Source organism: Ornithodoros turicata, chromosome 2, assembly GCF_037126465.1.
Source record: "Ornithodoros turicata isolate Travis chromosome 2, ASM3712646v1, whole genome shotgun sequence".
Lineage (NCBI taxonomy): Eukaryota > Metazoa > Arthropoda > Arachnida > Ixodida > Argasidae > Ornithodoros > Ornithodoros turicata.
The window spans coordinates 37,526,037-37,543,240 of record NC_088202.1 but is presented as its reverse complement, the minus strand read 5'-3'; the positions used below and the strand labels follow the sequence as shown (position 1 = coordinate 37,543,240).

Sequence of the window (17,204 nt, the reverse complement as noted above, 5' to 3'; positions counted from 1 at the left end):
CAACAGGCTGATCAAGAGCTCGCCGATCTTCGTTCATCCCCGCCTCATCCACCACTTTTCGGGAAATCTCGCTCCCCGGTTCGACGGCGAGTCTATGGTGCGACACATCTACTGGTATCCCGCGGCCTTTCGTTCCCCTGGACTTTCGCCAGCCTGTTTTCAACGCCCTCCACTCGCTGTCCCACCCTGGCGTGCGCGGAACGCAAAAGATCGTTGCTGAGCGCTACATATGGCCTCGCATGAATGCCGATGTCCGTGCCTGGGCGCGCGCCTGCCTTGCCTGCCAGCGGTCCAAAATCGACTGCCACACCATCTCGCCTTCATCGCGGTTCGTTCCGCCAGATGCTCGTCTCGACCAGGTGCACACCGACTTGGTCGGCCCGCTTCCTCCGGCCAACAGGTGACGCTACCTCCTCTCGTGCAACGACCGGTTTACCCGCTGGGCGGAGGTAACGCCGATTCCTGACATCACAGCAGAGACGGTGGCCCACGCATTCCTCTTCTCCTGGGGTTCCTGATTCGGCGTCCCATCCACTGTCACCACGGACAGAGGACGCCAGTTTGAATCGGCCCTCTTCCATCATCTGTGCAGCTCCCTCGGAACCCATCACATCCAAACCACGGCCTACCATCCGGCTGCCAACGGCCTGGTCGAGCGCCTTCATCGGCAGCTCAAGGTTTCCCTCTATGCCACTGACCACGCCGACACAACATGGCCCGAGCGTCTTCCCTTCGTCCTGCTTGGCTTTCGCGCCGCGATCCAGCAGGACAACTGCAGCGTGGCCCACATGGTCTACGGCTGCCCGCTCCGCCTTCCCAGAGCATTCTTCACCCCCTCGGCTCCGCTCGTGCCCGACACTTCCTCGTACATCGACTGTCTCCGCCAGCTCTTCCAGGACCGCAAGCCCACACCTTCCCGCTCCGGTCCCGCAACAGGTGTGTTCGTTAGCCCCACCCTTCATCAAGCCACCCACGCCTTCGTCTGCTGGGACTCTGTACGCACCAGCTTGCAGCCACCCTATGGCGGCCCCCACAGGGTCATCTCGCGAGCCGGGAAGTTTTTCCGCCTCGATCTTCCGCAGGGACCCGACACTGTGGCCATCGACAGGCTCAAGCCCGCACTCCTGGAGTCGGCACCACTGGTATCGCCCGAACCGCCCTCCCTACGTCCGCGCTCACTTCCTGTCTCCGGCCTTTCTCCCCCTTCACGTCGGGTACATTGGGCTCTGCAGCTCGCACACTACGGGCCGCCCGCCGCCTCGGGCCCGCCTCCTGCCTTGGCTCCGGTGCCCGACCTTCCCGCTGCCCTCTGCCCTTTTCGCCGGCTTTGTCATCTGCCACAGGGGGGGGGGGGAGCCCTGTAGCAGCAGCGTCATCTCCATCACCAGCACCGCCATCGGTTACGCGCAGCACTGCGCGCCGAGTCGAGCTTTCGTTTTCGGTTCATCGCCATTAACCGTCATTAAAACCCATCAACCTCAGTAGAGCCTGTTCGCCTCCTTTCTCGCTCTACAAATTAATTAATCGTGTTTAAGGCTAGTTGTGAGTTGGCGGCAGTCTGTGTCCAGTGATTACTACTGATTACTGCCTTAACTCAGTTGCAATGTACTTGGCGAGTACTTTAGAGTACAATTCCCGGTACGTTTACTTTACTTTAAAATGTGGTACTTTGTACACTACTTCAACTACCATTGACGCCAGGTACTTTGCACTCTACCTTAAGTACAATTTTGGGTACTTTGCCCATCACTGTAAAATACGAAACAACAACAACAAATAAATCGTGACCATGACTTGGTGTGATTCACCACTGGAGAGCAGTACACTACCCCATTGCACGCGAAACATTAGATGTGGGAAATGAGAATGAAGTTATGAAGTTATGTGCAAGTACAAGAGTCTCCTCTCTCCTCCACTGGCTGCGCTGCGCTACACCACAAAAAGGAACGTGAAGAAAACAAACACACATGAAAGAAGCACCAATGGTCATTGCGATACAGAGAAGGACTCTACAGCGTCTTTAGCAAACCGGTAGAGAAGAGGAACTCCAAGAACATCAGAAGACATCGGACGATGTTGTACGTGGCTCTGACATGGGCCAAGAATTGGAGCCAGGTTGAACGTCTGTCGACTAGCAGTACTCAACTGAGCACAGAGTTTCCGCCTCTCCGTTTCGTAGAGCTCACATTCTGTTAGGACGTGCTCAATGTTCGCTACGACGCCATATTTGGAGCATAGGCTGCTGTCACAATATCCGATCCCCTACTTGAGTTGGGGAGTGCAGGCTACATTGAGACGAAGCCTGTGCAGGAGGGACGTAAAATAGCGTGGTAAACGGCCTGGAACGAGAAAGACAAAGTTGGATCCACCGACCTGTCAGTGATGTCCCGACTCCACTGCTGGCGAGCTAGTGGCTGGATGAGCTCAGTCAGAAGTGATCTCCTGTCTCCTCTTGACAACACTATTGGTACAACCGTTCGAGACTGGTGGGCAGCCGTTGCCGCTCTGTCGGCCTCTTCGTTTTAGTTCAAACCACAGTGACGCGGTTCCCACTGCAGGGATATATGATGACCGTGATCGGTTAGACGCTGAACTTGATGGAATATATCTGTGACGACTGGGGCGAGCGGTCCACGTATCACCATATTGGCTATACATTGAACAGCAGCCTTTGAATCTGAGTAAAACGACCCAGGTTCGCGGATCGTCACACGATGTCTTACGCAGAAACAACAGGATAGCATATAGCTCAGCCGACGCTGATGATGTGCGGCGTGAGACACGGTATCCATGCGACACATCATCCGTTGGGATAACAAACGCAGACGGTGAACATTCATGACTGGTGGTGGTGGAAAAATCCCCAGACAGCACGGACGCTGCCGCGATTCCAGCCCGGTTCACTTCCCAGTCTCAGCGTGGAGCTAATTAGCTCCATGCTGAGACTGGGACATGGGAGAAGTGACATATATGGCTTAAGCTATATATGTAAGTTTTAAATGCGATAGCATTTCTTTAACGCACTTTTGAGTCTCGGTGTAGCGTAGCGTCAGTGGAGAGGGGTCTTTTCATTCTGGCGACGCGATATCTCCCCCTGGATCGTTTCTTTATGGCGACACCGGTTCAGTGCCCAGATTTTGAAGGATTAGAAGATATTTAGCAGATCAGAAGGTCTTTACGATAACGGTTCCGAATATATCATAAGCACCTAATTCTGTTGTAGTGGCTGGCATCACGTTGCTGATCTCGAACATGACAGGTTCCAGCTTGCCTTTTCCTAAAGCGCGTCCGATGTGCAAAGCTCCGTAACCGGAGCTTCCTTTTGTAATTGCTTGTTAGCACCACATCATGGGTGTGAGCGGCGTACAGATGTGGACAGGACAGCAGGAGGGAATGGGGCACACGGGCTTGATGTGGGTCCTAGGTTGATTTCAGGGGGAACTATGCCAATAATCGTCCGAAAATTCTGCCCTCCGAACCAGGGAAAACCATTGACCGTCAGTGGTAGGATTCGAACACACCACCTCAAAATCTTACGCACGACCTTCGCTATCACCAACGGCGGACGGCCCTGCCCACTGGACCATGCCACTAGTCGCTCAGTGTGTCACAACCACAGGCGTAGCATCCAGTGTATTGCTCCATTGAGGAAAACGTACTGGGGGAACGTAATGCATTCTGGACAGGTCCTTGTCGCACGTCACAGCAAACATCAACGCACACGTGACCTTAAAGATGGCCGGGACCGTGATCGGCTGCAAAATCGTTTTAAAATGGGCGTTTTCTGTTTCTTTGCACCGTTTCGGGCGTTTTTCGACCTCGGTATAGTTATTTTCATCGATAATCTCGCATTAAAAGCGCAGCTTCGAACATGAGGACTCGTGCTGTTGTCCACTTGCAAAGATCCGATGACGGCCCGGCATTATGACACACTGATTCGATGCGATTTACTTAAACTGAGGAGAAATTGGCTATACGATGTCGCGGAAGAAGAACCGTATGGATTCCGTCCGCAAAATACATTCATCTCTTGGCTTTATGCCGATTGGAATGTGTCGGCCAGCACTAAAACGATATGTAAACAAGGTCACGCAGTAGTAACGATAAGTAAACAAAATGACGCTTCCTATGACGTATGACCAGGCCAAGATGGCAGTTTCGCGAAAAGACCCCGCAAGAGGGTATTTATAGCAATGATGGGTTTGTGTCACCCCTGTGGTCACCCGCGTGATGTCATCCACGTCATCTGGCAACACCAACGCCGCGGTTACAGCGTAGGCAATGTGCTGCGGAACATTAGCGCACGTATATATAGTTCGCAGATCTGCCGGATATGCTGCTGCGGGAGACGCAGACGCGGTGACCGAAAGTGTGGAACGTATATAAGCGGGCGTTTGCTAGGAATGCCTTGCCTAGGGGCCCATATTGCTAGGAATGAAGCTTAAAAGCGTGGGGTTAGTTAGCGGAGAAGTTGGTGAGGGTTCTCTCGCTTGCGTCTTCTGTTTGTGCGCTTTTTGTATTATCATTCTAGGAAGCGGCGAGCGACAAAGCGTGCCGTCATTACACTCGGCCAGATCTTCAGAAATGCGCACTAAAGAATACAGAGACTACAACAAGAAGTGAACGCGTTTGCAGGCGAAACCCGTGCTCACGCACGAGGCCCATACCAGTCCGTAAGGGGGGGGGGGGGGGGGGGTAGCCATTGCGCCGCACCGATGTCATGTAGGGTGACAGCGCAGGGACCATCGTTCGTCTACCGCATGCTATCGTATTTCGTACGCGTTGGGCAATGCGTCAAAGAGTTTTGAGTGCGCCAGTGAGTTTTTGTTTTCCCCTGCGTCCTACGTTTCCATTTTATGGAAAGTAGCGGTAGCGGACAAAGAGTCCGCCGCTACCCAAGTTTACAGGGAAAGTAATTTTTCCTTTAAAATGCAACGAGATCGCTACTCCGCTATAAAAAAGTAGCGATTACGGTAGCGGCGCTATTTGAAGCACCGCTATTTGAAGCACCGCTATGTACAACACTGTTTGAAAGTTGGGGTCACATTGTGGTTAGACAAAAACGTATAATAAAGTTTTGTTTGAGAACTAGTCTCACAACTTTATTGCCAGACGTTGTAGCTCCTTGTGTTAATATTTTAATAATAGAATGCAGTTGTTTCCTCCACGTGTATCCTAAGTACAGTGACTGTCGCTGCGTCCTGGAAGTGTCTTTGACTCGTCTGTACGCCCGACACTTGCTGTCGTCAAAAGATTGTACTGCGCAACACGAAGCGGCTCTGTTGCAACCACTGGTGATGCTTCTTGATGGAACGCGACTGATCGATATTTTGTGGCTTTGTCTATTCAAAGCTACAGTAGAACAGCAGACGCACAATCTCAGGTAATCTATTCGATAGCCTGAACCTTCAATGCTCTCGCGTCTGTGGTTGCATGATATCAAGGACGAAAGTAATCAATCAAGGAGGTTTTTCTTGTTAGGCTTGCTTGCGTAAGCGTTATCATGAATGTAACGCAGCCTGACTTCCAACAACAGCATCTTGTATCAGACATGATATTCTACCGGATGAAACCATCCGTAACATTATTTGCCAATATCTTACAGACGGGTCTTGATGGCATCCCTCGGACGTCCATGGTCATCTTGGGTTACACGATTCGTATCTCGCCTTGGTCCACGTACGAAGAAAGAAGGAACCAGATCTTTGACTGCGTTACAGTTCCATCGTTCCGAGTATTAGGGTGATATATTCTGTCTCAGGTTCCCATGTAATAGCTATCACTTGACATTCAATTTCGTTTTCATGCATATTATTTGGATCGACCACTGGATCCAAGCTTCTCAAGATTAGCTAGTTGCATACGCCATTACTTTTCGTGCATATGGTTGTCTTCGCATGCCTGTCTTTGATGGAGCGCTTGCGCATGGTGAGCCGATTGCTTTTTTTAACGGTTTGGACAAGCTCGAATTTATCCACACATGCGATGAGTGAAACTATCTGTTTGAGCTAGGTTTCAGTGCAGGTTTCGGTTCAGGATTCAGTCATGAAGTGGTCTTCGCACGTACGAATGAGACGGTGCCGTATCCGTCAATTGTTTCCTATACAGGGGCTAGATGAGCAGACCGTTTTCCATTTTGTCCCGCGCTTCTACTCTAAATTCAGACTAGGGGCGGTATTTTCGGGAAAAGCACAGATCCGGGCACCTGTTCTCCGCAGGTGCGCGTTTGATATAGGATGTTGATGATGTTGATGTTGGCGAAAAAGTAATAGGGAGAGACTGAACTCGTCACACGAGAAATTCGGCTACTCCCGTAAGCAGTCCCTCGCCCAAAGAAAAAAAATAGAAAAAAACCCGCTGCTTTCACGGTAAATATCGGCCAAACGCCCAATCATCGGTTAACGTAGTGCACAATGAATCACGCCGTCCTAATAGACTGACTCCAACGCACTGCTCTGCAAGGCAGCATCCCTCTTGTCAGGTGGGCAAGGACACAGCACTTTTATGAGGTCAAAGTTACGGTTGTTCAGACGGTCAAGCACAGATTTCATGGTAGCCCTTTAAGATGTACATCTACAATAATGCACGAAAATGTGCTCAGTGTTATCCACTGTTGCAGAAAGTATACAGTTCGCTGAATCAGCCTTCCCAATTTTATGGAGGAATAGGCGCCTGTACGGGACGTTCAGACCGAACCTCTGCAAGAGCGTCTGGATAGACCGGTGTAACGTAGAAGCTCTATATTCCAGTTCCGGGTCTACTATGGAGCAACGAGGAGTTGCCGTCGCCTTGTAGCCATTGCTGTCTAGTCATAGTCTGTGTAAGAGACCTCAGTATGTCTTGCACATCTGCTTTGGCGTACGACACAAGATGTTTTGATGAGGACAGATGTGCTAGGTCCGCTACTTCATCAGCTGCTTCATTCCGCCATATGCCTGCGTTTCCAGGAATCTATTGAAGTATGATGTCATGGCCAGCATCCCTGAATTGCAGGTACATAGTCAGAATATCGTGGACTGTGGGTACCATACACCCATTACGCAGAAATTATATTATGGCTCGTAGTCCAGCCTTTGAACCACTATATATGACCCATTGCGCTGCTGACGGGTACGCAACCACATATTGAAGAGCGAGTAGTACGATGACTAGCTCTGCCTTTGTTGAGGATGCTCTAGGGGATAGCCGTGTCATTCCTTCCCTGTTGTGTTCGGGGACAACAAAGCCAGACGCAGACCCAACTGCTGTCGTCCATCCATCGGTGAAAATAACTGCCTGTTGTAGTTGTACTGTTGTCCTGTTGGATAGACAGTAGTGTCTCAGCGCAGCAGATTTGATACCTGATAGGAATCTCGTCGCTTTATTATACTGTGGTTCGCTCCGAAAGAGCTTTTTACGGTGGTTCCCGACTCTTAAACAATGACATATGCAGGGCGATTCGATAATTTTTGTTACCGAGGACGCTACAAGGACCGCTAATTTCAAACTTATCTTGAAATCGTAGCACAAAGTGCATCGTCTTTTTCAGCCTAATATCAAGGGAAACACCCACAGGACGCATATTCTCACACACACAAACAGCTGTGAGAGAAGGAGATGACTCCTAAATTCTCCGTTAAGGAGTGAGCTCGCCTGTTAGCCCAGACGCATATACTAACTCCTGTGTCCTCTACTCTTTGCTTTCTTTTTATTTTACTTTTATTTTTTATTTTTTTTGCGGAATAGCAAGCCAACACGCCCTTTGGCTGACCTTTCGTCCCTTTTTTCTTTGTTCTAATAAATATATCCACCTATTCTTCCCCACTATACTCTCTCCATCTGTGCACGTCTGCACGCCGCTGAACGCCACACTGACTTCTTTCGCGGCGCTAGCACGAAATATCATAGATGCTTATATTTTCGGCAATGAAGCAGCACCTGTTCTATATTTTCTTCAACATCACAGGACACATCACATCACATGAGTGGCACGACAGGAGGAGTTGCACGACCCAGCTTTACTTCGTCCTGTGAGGTAGAGGACAAACTCTGTCTGGGCGCTTCGAGTTCTTGATCTCATTAGAAGCGAGCTTCCTTCCCCGGTCCCCACCGCATGAGGCGTTTCTCCGGCGTTTTCTCCAGCGGCGTTTGACAAGCGGCAGCCAGCGACAGCGAGCAATAGAAACGCGATGGTGCCGCCGAAATCCGAGCCCAGTAGGCAGGGGCGACGCGCGCTATTGGCCAATCTGGGATTAGCGTCGGGTTAGGTCCATCTGGTCGCGCTAGTTTTCGGGAGTCCCCATAGATGGCGGCACGCCGAATTGCTCAGACTGCTCGAGTGGGTCGCGTTCGGCAGAATATCAGACGATTGTTGCGGATGTTAAAAACGTAATTGTTTTGTGAGTGTCCAACATGCTAAAGACAAAGAGAAGTGTGCAGCAGATTGATGATGAGCTCGTTCCATATATCGGGTGCCTTGGGAATAGCGGGACCGGCATTCACAACAAATGGCTCCGTGAGTGCGCAGTGCTGCAGTATCTTCCTCCTTATAATATGTTAACACTCAAAGGCACCTGTGTTTGAGACTTTTTCACTTGTAATAAAAGTGTTTATAAGTAATGTGGAGTTTCTTTCCTTGAGAGAGTATGGAAACGTTCGCATGGGACGCCGTCCATCCGCCGTTGTAGAAATGCTGCATGCGGTTAGCTTTGGGCGTTTTTCGACAGCGTCGCTTGCCGCTTAGATAATCTCGGCGTTCTCCCGCTCGAAAAACGCCTCATGCTGTTTTGTCCTTAAGAGATATGCAGGTGGACGGTTGCCGTGTTGTGCGACCTTGAAACTAATTTATTTATTTATTTACCCTCAGGGCCATGGAATACAGAGGCAATACAGAGGGGAGAGGTTAAAATTTAATTATATAGTGTTAATATGAGCAGTATACAGAAAGATTTACTAAGTCCACATGAGCAACTTGCACAGATACGTGGAGGTAAATAAAAAAGAAAAGGCAATATTTGGGGCAATTGGAGAAAACAATGACAGCACTAATGTACAACATGGAGATTGAAAAATGACTATGCAGCGAAATGGTCGCAGAAACGTTTGTTAAATTGCTTGGCGTCGGTAATAGAGGAAATGGCACCTGGAAGGCGGTTCCACCACAGCGATGCACGACGCAGAAATGAATCGTCAAATAACCTTGCTGAGCATGAAGTGCCCACTTGACGCGAGTGATCGTACGATCTGAGACATATGTAGGCTGTTGGACTAACTCTAAGGTAATTATTATTATAATTAATTTTGTGAAACAAACAGAGACGCGTCGTTGTTCGGCGGGAGGAAAGCAGAGGCAGATTGAGGTTATATTGGGGGAGGGGGATGTTGGCGAAAAAAAAATAAAACGGATATATTCAATTCATCAGATTGAATTCAGGTTATGTTTCATAGCAGTGACACTGGCGGGGCTGTTGTAATTACCGAATATGAATCGGGCTGCCCTGTTTTGCACAGTTTCTATTGAGGTCGACATTGTGCTTGATGAGTATCTCACACTGAGGCTGCATATTGACGGCATATTGGAAGGAATAGTGATTTCAAGTACTATCATTGAGGGACCAACTGCGAGCTCGCGGTTCCTTCACTTTCACATCAGGCAACTATATACACTCAAAGAAAAAAGAGTAATTTTAGACCATTTGGGGACTAAATGCATTGCCAAAACAATATGTCACTTTTAGGGAGTAAATGCACAGGACTAAATGGATGTCACAGAGTGGGGTTTGCATTTCACGCTCTGTTCTAACAGTCCCAGGTACATAGTGGGCCCAGTGGGCAGTCACCACAGCGCTCCTCCTTCGAACCTTGTCAACGCCTTGTGATTGTGTGACTGTGTGTGTGACTTTTCAGTTTTAGTTTTGTGTTTTAGTTTAGTTTTTCTTTTCCTTTTCTTTTCTTCTTTTCCTTTCTTCTTTTACTTTTCTTCTCTTCTTTTTCTTTCTTCTTTTCCTTTTCTTTCCATTTCTTCTGCTTTCCTTTCCTTTGCTTTCTTCTTCTCCTTTTCTTCCCTTTTCTTATTTTTCTTTTCTTCCCCTTTTCTCCTTCTTTCTTCCCCTTTTCTTTTCTTATTTTTCTTTTCGTCCCCTTTTCTTTCCTTCCCCTGCCCTTGCCTTTTTTTTGTTTGGAATAGCAAGCCGACCTTCGTCTGGCTGACCTTTCCTTTCTTTTTCTTAATAAACATATTCCCCCCCCCCCCACAGGTACATAATTCATGTACATGTACATCATGAATGAAGATAGTTTGAATTAAACCGTCAACTGTGATATGTCGAGTGACACAAAATCTTGCGACATACATAGGGCACAATTTGTCAAGAAAGAACCGCTAACTATTTCTTACTTTGTGCGGGTGGAAAATCGCTAAGTTAGGTAAGTCATAGAGCCTTATTCCATCAAATTCACAAAGAGCACATATTTACGAAGACTGTTGCATTCAAGAGTCAATTTGCGAAGTTCAGCGACTATTTGCAGTTCTGGGGAGCAAACTCCGGGGTCAGGCGACTAAAATATGGAGTAATTGCTATCTAGGGTACTGAAAGTCGCAATTACTCCGCGTTTTACTCCTTGTTTCCTTAGAGTGTACATTGCGAGGTGGTTATGTACGGCCAAAAAAGTTTTTCTTCGCGCCTAACACCGCAGCGCGTTATGCTCTCTAGCATTACATCATAAACTCATTACAGTTGTGCTCCTACGTTTGACCCATATCTGCAAACCATTACGCACAATTTAAAATTATTTCCGCATGATGTATTTATTATTTTTCTTAGAAGTTCAATGCTTGCTAGCGCATTACTCCTCATTGCATCAGCAGGAAGACCGCTAATTATTTTACTATTTCCTAACGTAACACACTATTCCAATCAAAACTGCGGGGTTTTTCACAAGATTGTGACAAATATTTGGCAGCCGAAAATCAGTGGTTTTGAGAAGCGCGCTCGCTGATATTTACGGAACAGTTGGCTCCGTCCAAACACACTCCTTCCTGTGCAACAACAACAACAAATAAGTAATGATGACGTAGTGGGATGCAAGAAGAAATGAAACCACGCCACAATCACACCCTTGGCCTTTACCAACGTGTCTGTCATCATCCGCCATCACTGATCATGACGGAATGCGTGACAAGGCCCTGGAGTGGCCACGAAGATGTAAAGTGTGCTCTGGCCCACATGACTATGAAGAGTGCACTGCTCGGCGCGAGCCGAAGTGTGCCAATTGTGCCGAACCACATATTGCGACCTTTCGGGCGTGTAAAGTTGCCAAGGGTGCTGCTGCTGCACATCGGCGGCGGGTCCTGAATGGGGGGAAGGCCAGCTCTGCGCTGCCAGATAAGCGATCGTCCCCTGTTTCTGCGGAGCGCTTCCCGAGCCTTCGCGAGTCTTCCCGAGCCTTCCGAGGAGTGAACAGCCCTTACGAGAAACAAATGAAGCACCCCGGTCTCACAAGGCCTACGCGTCGGTTGTCAAATAAACGGCGCCACCACCTTCTACAGTACCTGACCCTCGCAAGTCTGACGTCGAGCGACCCCAAGTGTCTGGGCCTTTTGTAGCAGGCTCCTCCCAGCTGCCCAAGGGACAGGACACCCACTCTGACTTCATCCCCCCATGCTCTTCGCTGCGCTGCGCGCCATCGTTCACCAGCTTCCTGCGTCTGCTGGTCTGGTGCCACTGCTCACCAGTTGCCTTCGTGCTCCTGCCACCCGTAATAAATAATGGCATCTCCCAGTGGAATTCCAAAGGGCTACGGTCAAACATATCGGACTTCCGCCGGTTTGCATGGCGTCATAAATTCCCTGTCATGCGTATCTCAGAATGTGGACTGTCGCCTCACTTCCGTCTGTCTAATTCTGTTACTCATCTCTCTGAGCCCCATGGTGCACGAAGCCGCGCTGCCATTTTCGTTCGTTCGGACACAACGGCCATTCAGCGCGACGTGCAGGCGCAATATTTCGGCGAGTACGTCTGTTGCTCAGTTCGCCTGGGCTCCCTGGATGTCACAATCATGTCTCTTTACCTTCCGCCGAAAGTCAACTACAATGCCGATGACCTGGGCACGCTTCTTGCCAGCCTTCCCCCGCCTTTCGTACTATGCGGCGATTTCAACGCTCATAATGTCATCTGGGGTAGTACCCACACCGATGCAAGAGGAGAGCAGCTCGCAAGCTTCTTTGCAGACCACAGCCTCTATGCCCTCAACGATGCCTCACCGACGTTTCTGTACGGTGCGTTCCTCTCGTCGTGCCTGAACCTCACCGTCACCTCGGCGTCCTTAGCGCGGCAGCTGGTCTGGCGCGTGGATGCTGACACACTCGGTGGCGACCACCTCCCTGTTTTGATCGGCGTGAGGGGCATTCACCAGCTCTCAATGTCCCATCCTGTCAGGCGAACGGACTGGCAGCAGTACAAGGCGGCCATCGACTCAGTTTCTCTAAGCGGCACGCTGGAAGACGAGCGCATTTTCCGGGACACCGTGACCAACGCTGTACAGGCGGCTACGACGGCTTTCCGTATACCTGCGCAGTTCTCTGCGATGGGGAGGGAATACGCTAGACACCGTGCTCTACGCCCGTCGCACCCAACTCCCTGCACACCAGCAAGACGCGCGTCGAATCCAGAAGGCCGTCCAGCGCCATGTACGTAAGGTTGCGCGGGACCGCTGGCGAAGTTTTGCGTCCTCTCTGTCTCCCCGCACACCCATGACCCGGATCTGGAACGTGATGAAGGAACTCTCTTCTCCTCTCACTCTCCGGTACCCATTCCATGCCCTGTCCCTGGACACCGCACGCACCGAGCTGGATACTGCTACGGAATATTGCGCTCGCCTCGCAGCCGATCACTCGGCCAACCAACTATCGGTCCGCCGCATTTCAGTTGCTGTGGCGTCGTCCGCGGAGCCGGCTTTGAATCTCCCCTTCTCGCTTGTGGAGCTGGACGCTGCGCTGCGGGACTCCCCTCAGCACACATCCCCCGGGTCAGACGAAGTCACGTATAAAGCACTTCGGAATCTTCCGGATTCAGGTCGTGCTTGTCTCTTGCGGATGCTCAACGCCAGCTGGCAAACGGGCGACGTTCCTCAAGTCTGGATGACCGCTATGGTGGTTCCCCTTCTCAACCGTGGCCAATCGCCCCGCAACATTGACTCCTTCCGCCCGATTGCCCTTACTAGCTGCGTTGGCGAGACGTTGGAACGCACGGTTTGCCGCCGCCTGAGTTGGTACCTCGAGACCGTGCTATTCTTCCCCGAAGTAATGCAAGGCTTTCGGCAGGGTCGGTCGGCGATAGATAAAGTTATCGACCTAGTGACTGAGACGCAGCCAGCAAGAGCTGGAGATCGCATGACTGGCGCGGTCTTCCTAGACGTAAAGAAAGCGTACGACAGCGTTTTCCATAGTGCCATCATCGCGACCCTGCAAGAAACTGGTATCGGAGGCGCTCCCCTTCTTTGGATCCAGGACTTCCTGAGTGACCGCTTCTTGTTTGTTCGGACCACCGAGGGGGACACTGACCCCCACCCTGTTAACCGCGGCGTTCCTCAAGGAAGTGTGCTCAGCCCCCTGCTCTTCAATGTCATCATGGCCTCTCTTCCTGCGCTGCTGCTCCACCACACGCGTCTCATGCTATATGCCGACGACATCTGCTTATGGACATCTGCCGCACGCCGCGACACCATTCAGCATCGACTGCAGGGAGGTTTAGATATTATCGTAACGTATCTAGCCGACCGGGGCCTCTCTGTTTCACCCAGCAAGATGTGGCCATGATGTTCACTCGTCGATCATTCAAGAGGTTCCCGCTCGTCATTGAAGGCTCACCCGTGCCATTTGTCCCGTACTGCAAGTATCTGGGCGGTACTCGACCGTGACCTCTCCTGGTCTCGCCACATTAAGATTCTCACCACCAAGGTCAACAGCTACGTGGCAGTTCTTCGTTGCCTCGCTGGTTCGCGATGGAGCCCGTCCTTCTCTGACCTGCGCCGTGTCCACCAATCCCTCGTGCTGGGTTCTATCCGGTACAGCCTTCCCATCTTGCATGGCCTCAGCCGAAGCAGAAATCGATTTGATTTCTCCTCTTTAGCAAAGCCAGGAGCCTCCGCGTCTGCTTGGGAGTCCCTTCGACCACAGAGACATAGTCTGTCCAAGCCGAGGCACACGAGCTGCCGATCGATGTCCTGCGGGACGGTGCAACACTCCGCGTTCTCGCACGATACCTTACTCCGCACCCTCTTCACTGCCTTCGCCACGTCGACGAAGACTGCCCGGCCTCTGACTTCGGTCGTGCTCGCTTTCGCCTCAAAAGTTCCGTCCCTGCACAGTCCTTCCTGCCCTTGCACGCCCCGGCGATGTGGACGCTTGCCAGACCCGAGGTCTGTGCCAGTATCAGTAGTGCCTGTGGCAGTATCCCGCCAGCTCGCGCTCGAGCATCTCAGTTCGGCCAATCCGCAGAGCCGCGCCATCTATACTGATGCGTCGGTAGCGAATGAATCATCAACGGCGGCCTTCTACGTCTCGCAGGAAAACCGTGACCTCGCCCTCCGACTTCCCTATAGTGTCCTCCACGGATGCGGAGCTGCTCGGTCTGCTGGCCGCTCTGCGGCATATCGCAGGATCTGTGCCTGATGCGTGGGTCGTCCTCACAGCCAGCAAGGCGTCTTTGGCACACCTGTCAGCATACCACCTGAGCATCGTGAGTGATCTGCGTACCATGGTACTTCAGGAGTACGCCCACCTCTCCTCGGTCGGCCACCCTATCTGCCTCCAGTGGGTACCCGGGCATACAGGGCTACACGGAAACACCTGTGCTGACGCGGCTGCGAGACGCGCCGCGTTGATGCGGTCACGCCGGTGCCCCTACTGCCGCTCCCGATGTCCGCGTGTCGCCTGCTAATACGGCGTCTCTGCGGCGACGGCACCCGCCAGTTTCTTGTAAACGCTGTACGACCTCATGCATTCCTGCAGTCCATCGACCCCTCACTGGAGTTTGTCATCGGCTGCCGCTGTACCAGCGAAGAAGAGTCCCTTCTACATCGTCTTCGGCTGAACATCGCCCTCACCCTTTCACTCCTGTTCAAAATGGGCCGCGCCCCATCTACCACTTGCCCCTGATGCGCCTGAGAAGACGATATCTCCCATCAGCTCTTCCACTGTCAGCGTCACCATCATCATCGGGCCGTGCTCTGGCAACGCCTCTCAGAGCTTGGGTGCACAGACGAACGGACGGACGTTTCCCTCGCAACACTCCTTGGCCCCGTGCAGCGAGCTAGCCAGATCAGTTTCCCAAACGCGGTGCTCCGCTTTCTGCGTGATACGGGCCTCCTGGGCTCCCTGTGAGCCGGGTTGACATTTTCCCTTTTATCTTTCCCTTTCCTTTTTCTGCCAATAAATCCCCCCACCCCCGTCGAGTGAAACAAAACTGCTTCACTCCTTTCCAGTTCGCCTCGATAAAGGCGGAGCCAAGTGCTCGGATAACTCAGAGTTTCAGCGAGCATGCTTCGCCCAGCGACTCATTTTCGGCTGTAAATATTTTTGTAGAAATCTTGCGAAAAACACGTGACTTTGGAGTAGTGTGTTGCGGTGATAGGATTCCGAATTCAGGAAGAAAAATGTTGCGTTTGCTTCGCAGTTTTTCGAGTTTAATTATGCAAATTAGCTTAATTAATGCGTCGCGCGAATTCAAACGGTCTCAATCTGTTGCAAAAGTCTGGTGTATTACAAGTAGTTTCATAATTTTCTGAAGTAAAACATATTTTTAGGAATTGAGTGACATCCTCTCGTGGGACACCCTGTATATGTCAGCTGTAGCTCCTATATGCTCGCTTTAAATACCTTACAGTCCAGTGTCGGGGGTCACTGATTACCGCCATAACCACACTAACTAAAGTAAAGTAACTAAACAACACTTTAAGAGCGACAGCTGTTAGGAGTTCAATTTTCTGAAGATCCTGTTCGTACATCGCGTCACCGAAAACCCTTCTCTTTCTTCTCGCGAGATGAAGCGACGAAACCAGAAAAAGGCGTGCAATCCAGATTGGTAACTTCCGAAGTCACATTGTCTGTGACGTTGGCGTCACGTGCGTCAGAGAAAAAATGTCATGAAGGTAAGAAACTAAGTAGAGGGCTATAAACAGGGGGGCCGGTCTGGCTCAAGGAAGCGTGACCACAGGGGAGCTGTCATCCGTTGGTCATGGAAGGCGTTGCCTTCCGTTGGCTGCTTCATTCCTCTAAACTTGACGTGCTCGTTTTCCTAAGTTCATCACCTGGTGTCCAAATTCGGCATACTATGTGCGTATCTCATATGTATTTGTTACACAAATAAGCAGTGAATATTTTCCCACTACATCACTTGCTTGTGTGCCGTCGTTCGTTCGTCACTTTATTATCACGAAACTCGACAGACCAGGGGGCTTAATCGCTTCATCGTCGTTACGTTCGGCACAAGCTAACGAGTGGCGGGAAATTCAAAAAGGCGGGCGGGAAATTTAAAAAGGTGGGCACGTGATAAAACACGTGCACGGCGCTCTTCGCGCGATACGTGAAGGCTGTGGTACACGTCACGCGCGATGTGTCACGTGCCCACTTTTTTGAATTTCCCGCCACTCGTTAGCTTGTAACGACCGTAACGACGATGAAGCGATTAAGCCCCCAGAGCATGGAATGACAGGTGGTTTCGTTTTTGCCATTTCCGGTCCCCGTTGGTTCGCAGAGCAGCATGAAGATAACGGTTTACTGTGTGTATTCATCTTCGAATTACTGTTGTCTTCGGAAGTACATGCCTACATTCGTTACGATCGGTAACGATTTATTGACTTCGCTCGCAAAGCATACAAACGGCACTTCAACACGTCATAGGCGGTAAACATGTTCATCCGTGTCGGTGGAAAGCAAAGGGTTGGTGGTATCGCAGGCAATCCCACAGAAAAATATGATTCACGCCTTGATGTGACAAGGTTTACCTTGTGGTTCCGATAGCACTACTCAATTCTGCACGTATCTCAAAAGTTCGTACGAGCTCTACGCAATTACATGCCTTGCCTCGATTCCTACACTGGACGTCGTTCCCTCCATCGACCCGTTTCCAAGTTTGTTATCCCACGTGACTGCACAGGGTTGGCAAGAAACGGAGCAGCTCGGCTGTAGTTAGGGGGCAGAAATTCGCCCACTAACACTGTCATGA

General features: G+C 50.7%; 1 protein-coding gene across 1 annotated transcript; it reads left to right on the top strand.

Annotated features, from left to right (window-relative positions):
- Positions 1 to 239: 239 nt before the first annotated feature.
- LOC135384539 (uncharacterized) lies at positions 240 to 5,746 on the top strand. Its single transcript, XM_064613736.1, has 3 exons — positions 240 to 400; positions 593 to 1,214; positions 5,606 to 5,746. The coding sequence occupies exons 1-3, from the start codon at positions 240 to 242 to the stop codon at positions 5,744 to 5,746; spliced, it is 924 nt and encodes a 307-aa protein (XP_064469806.1).
- The last annotated feature ends 11,458 nt before the right edge of the window (positions 5,747 to 17,204 follow it).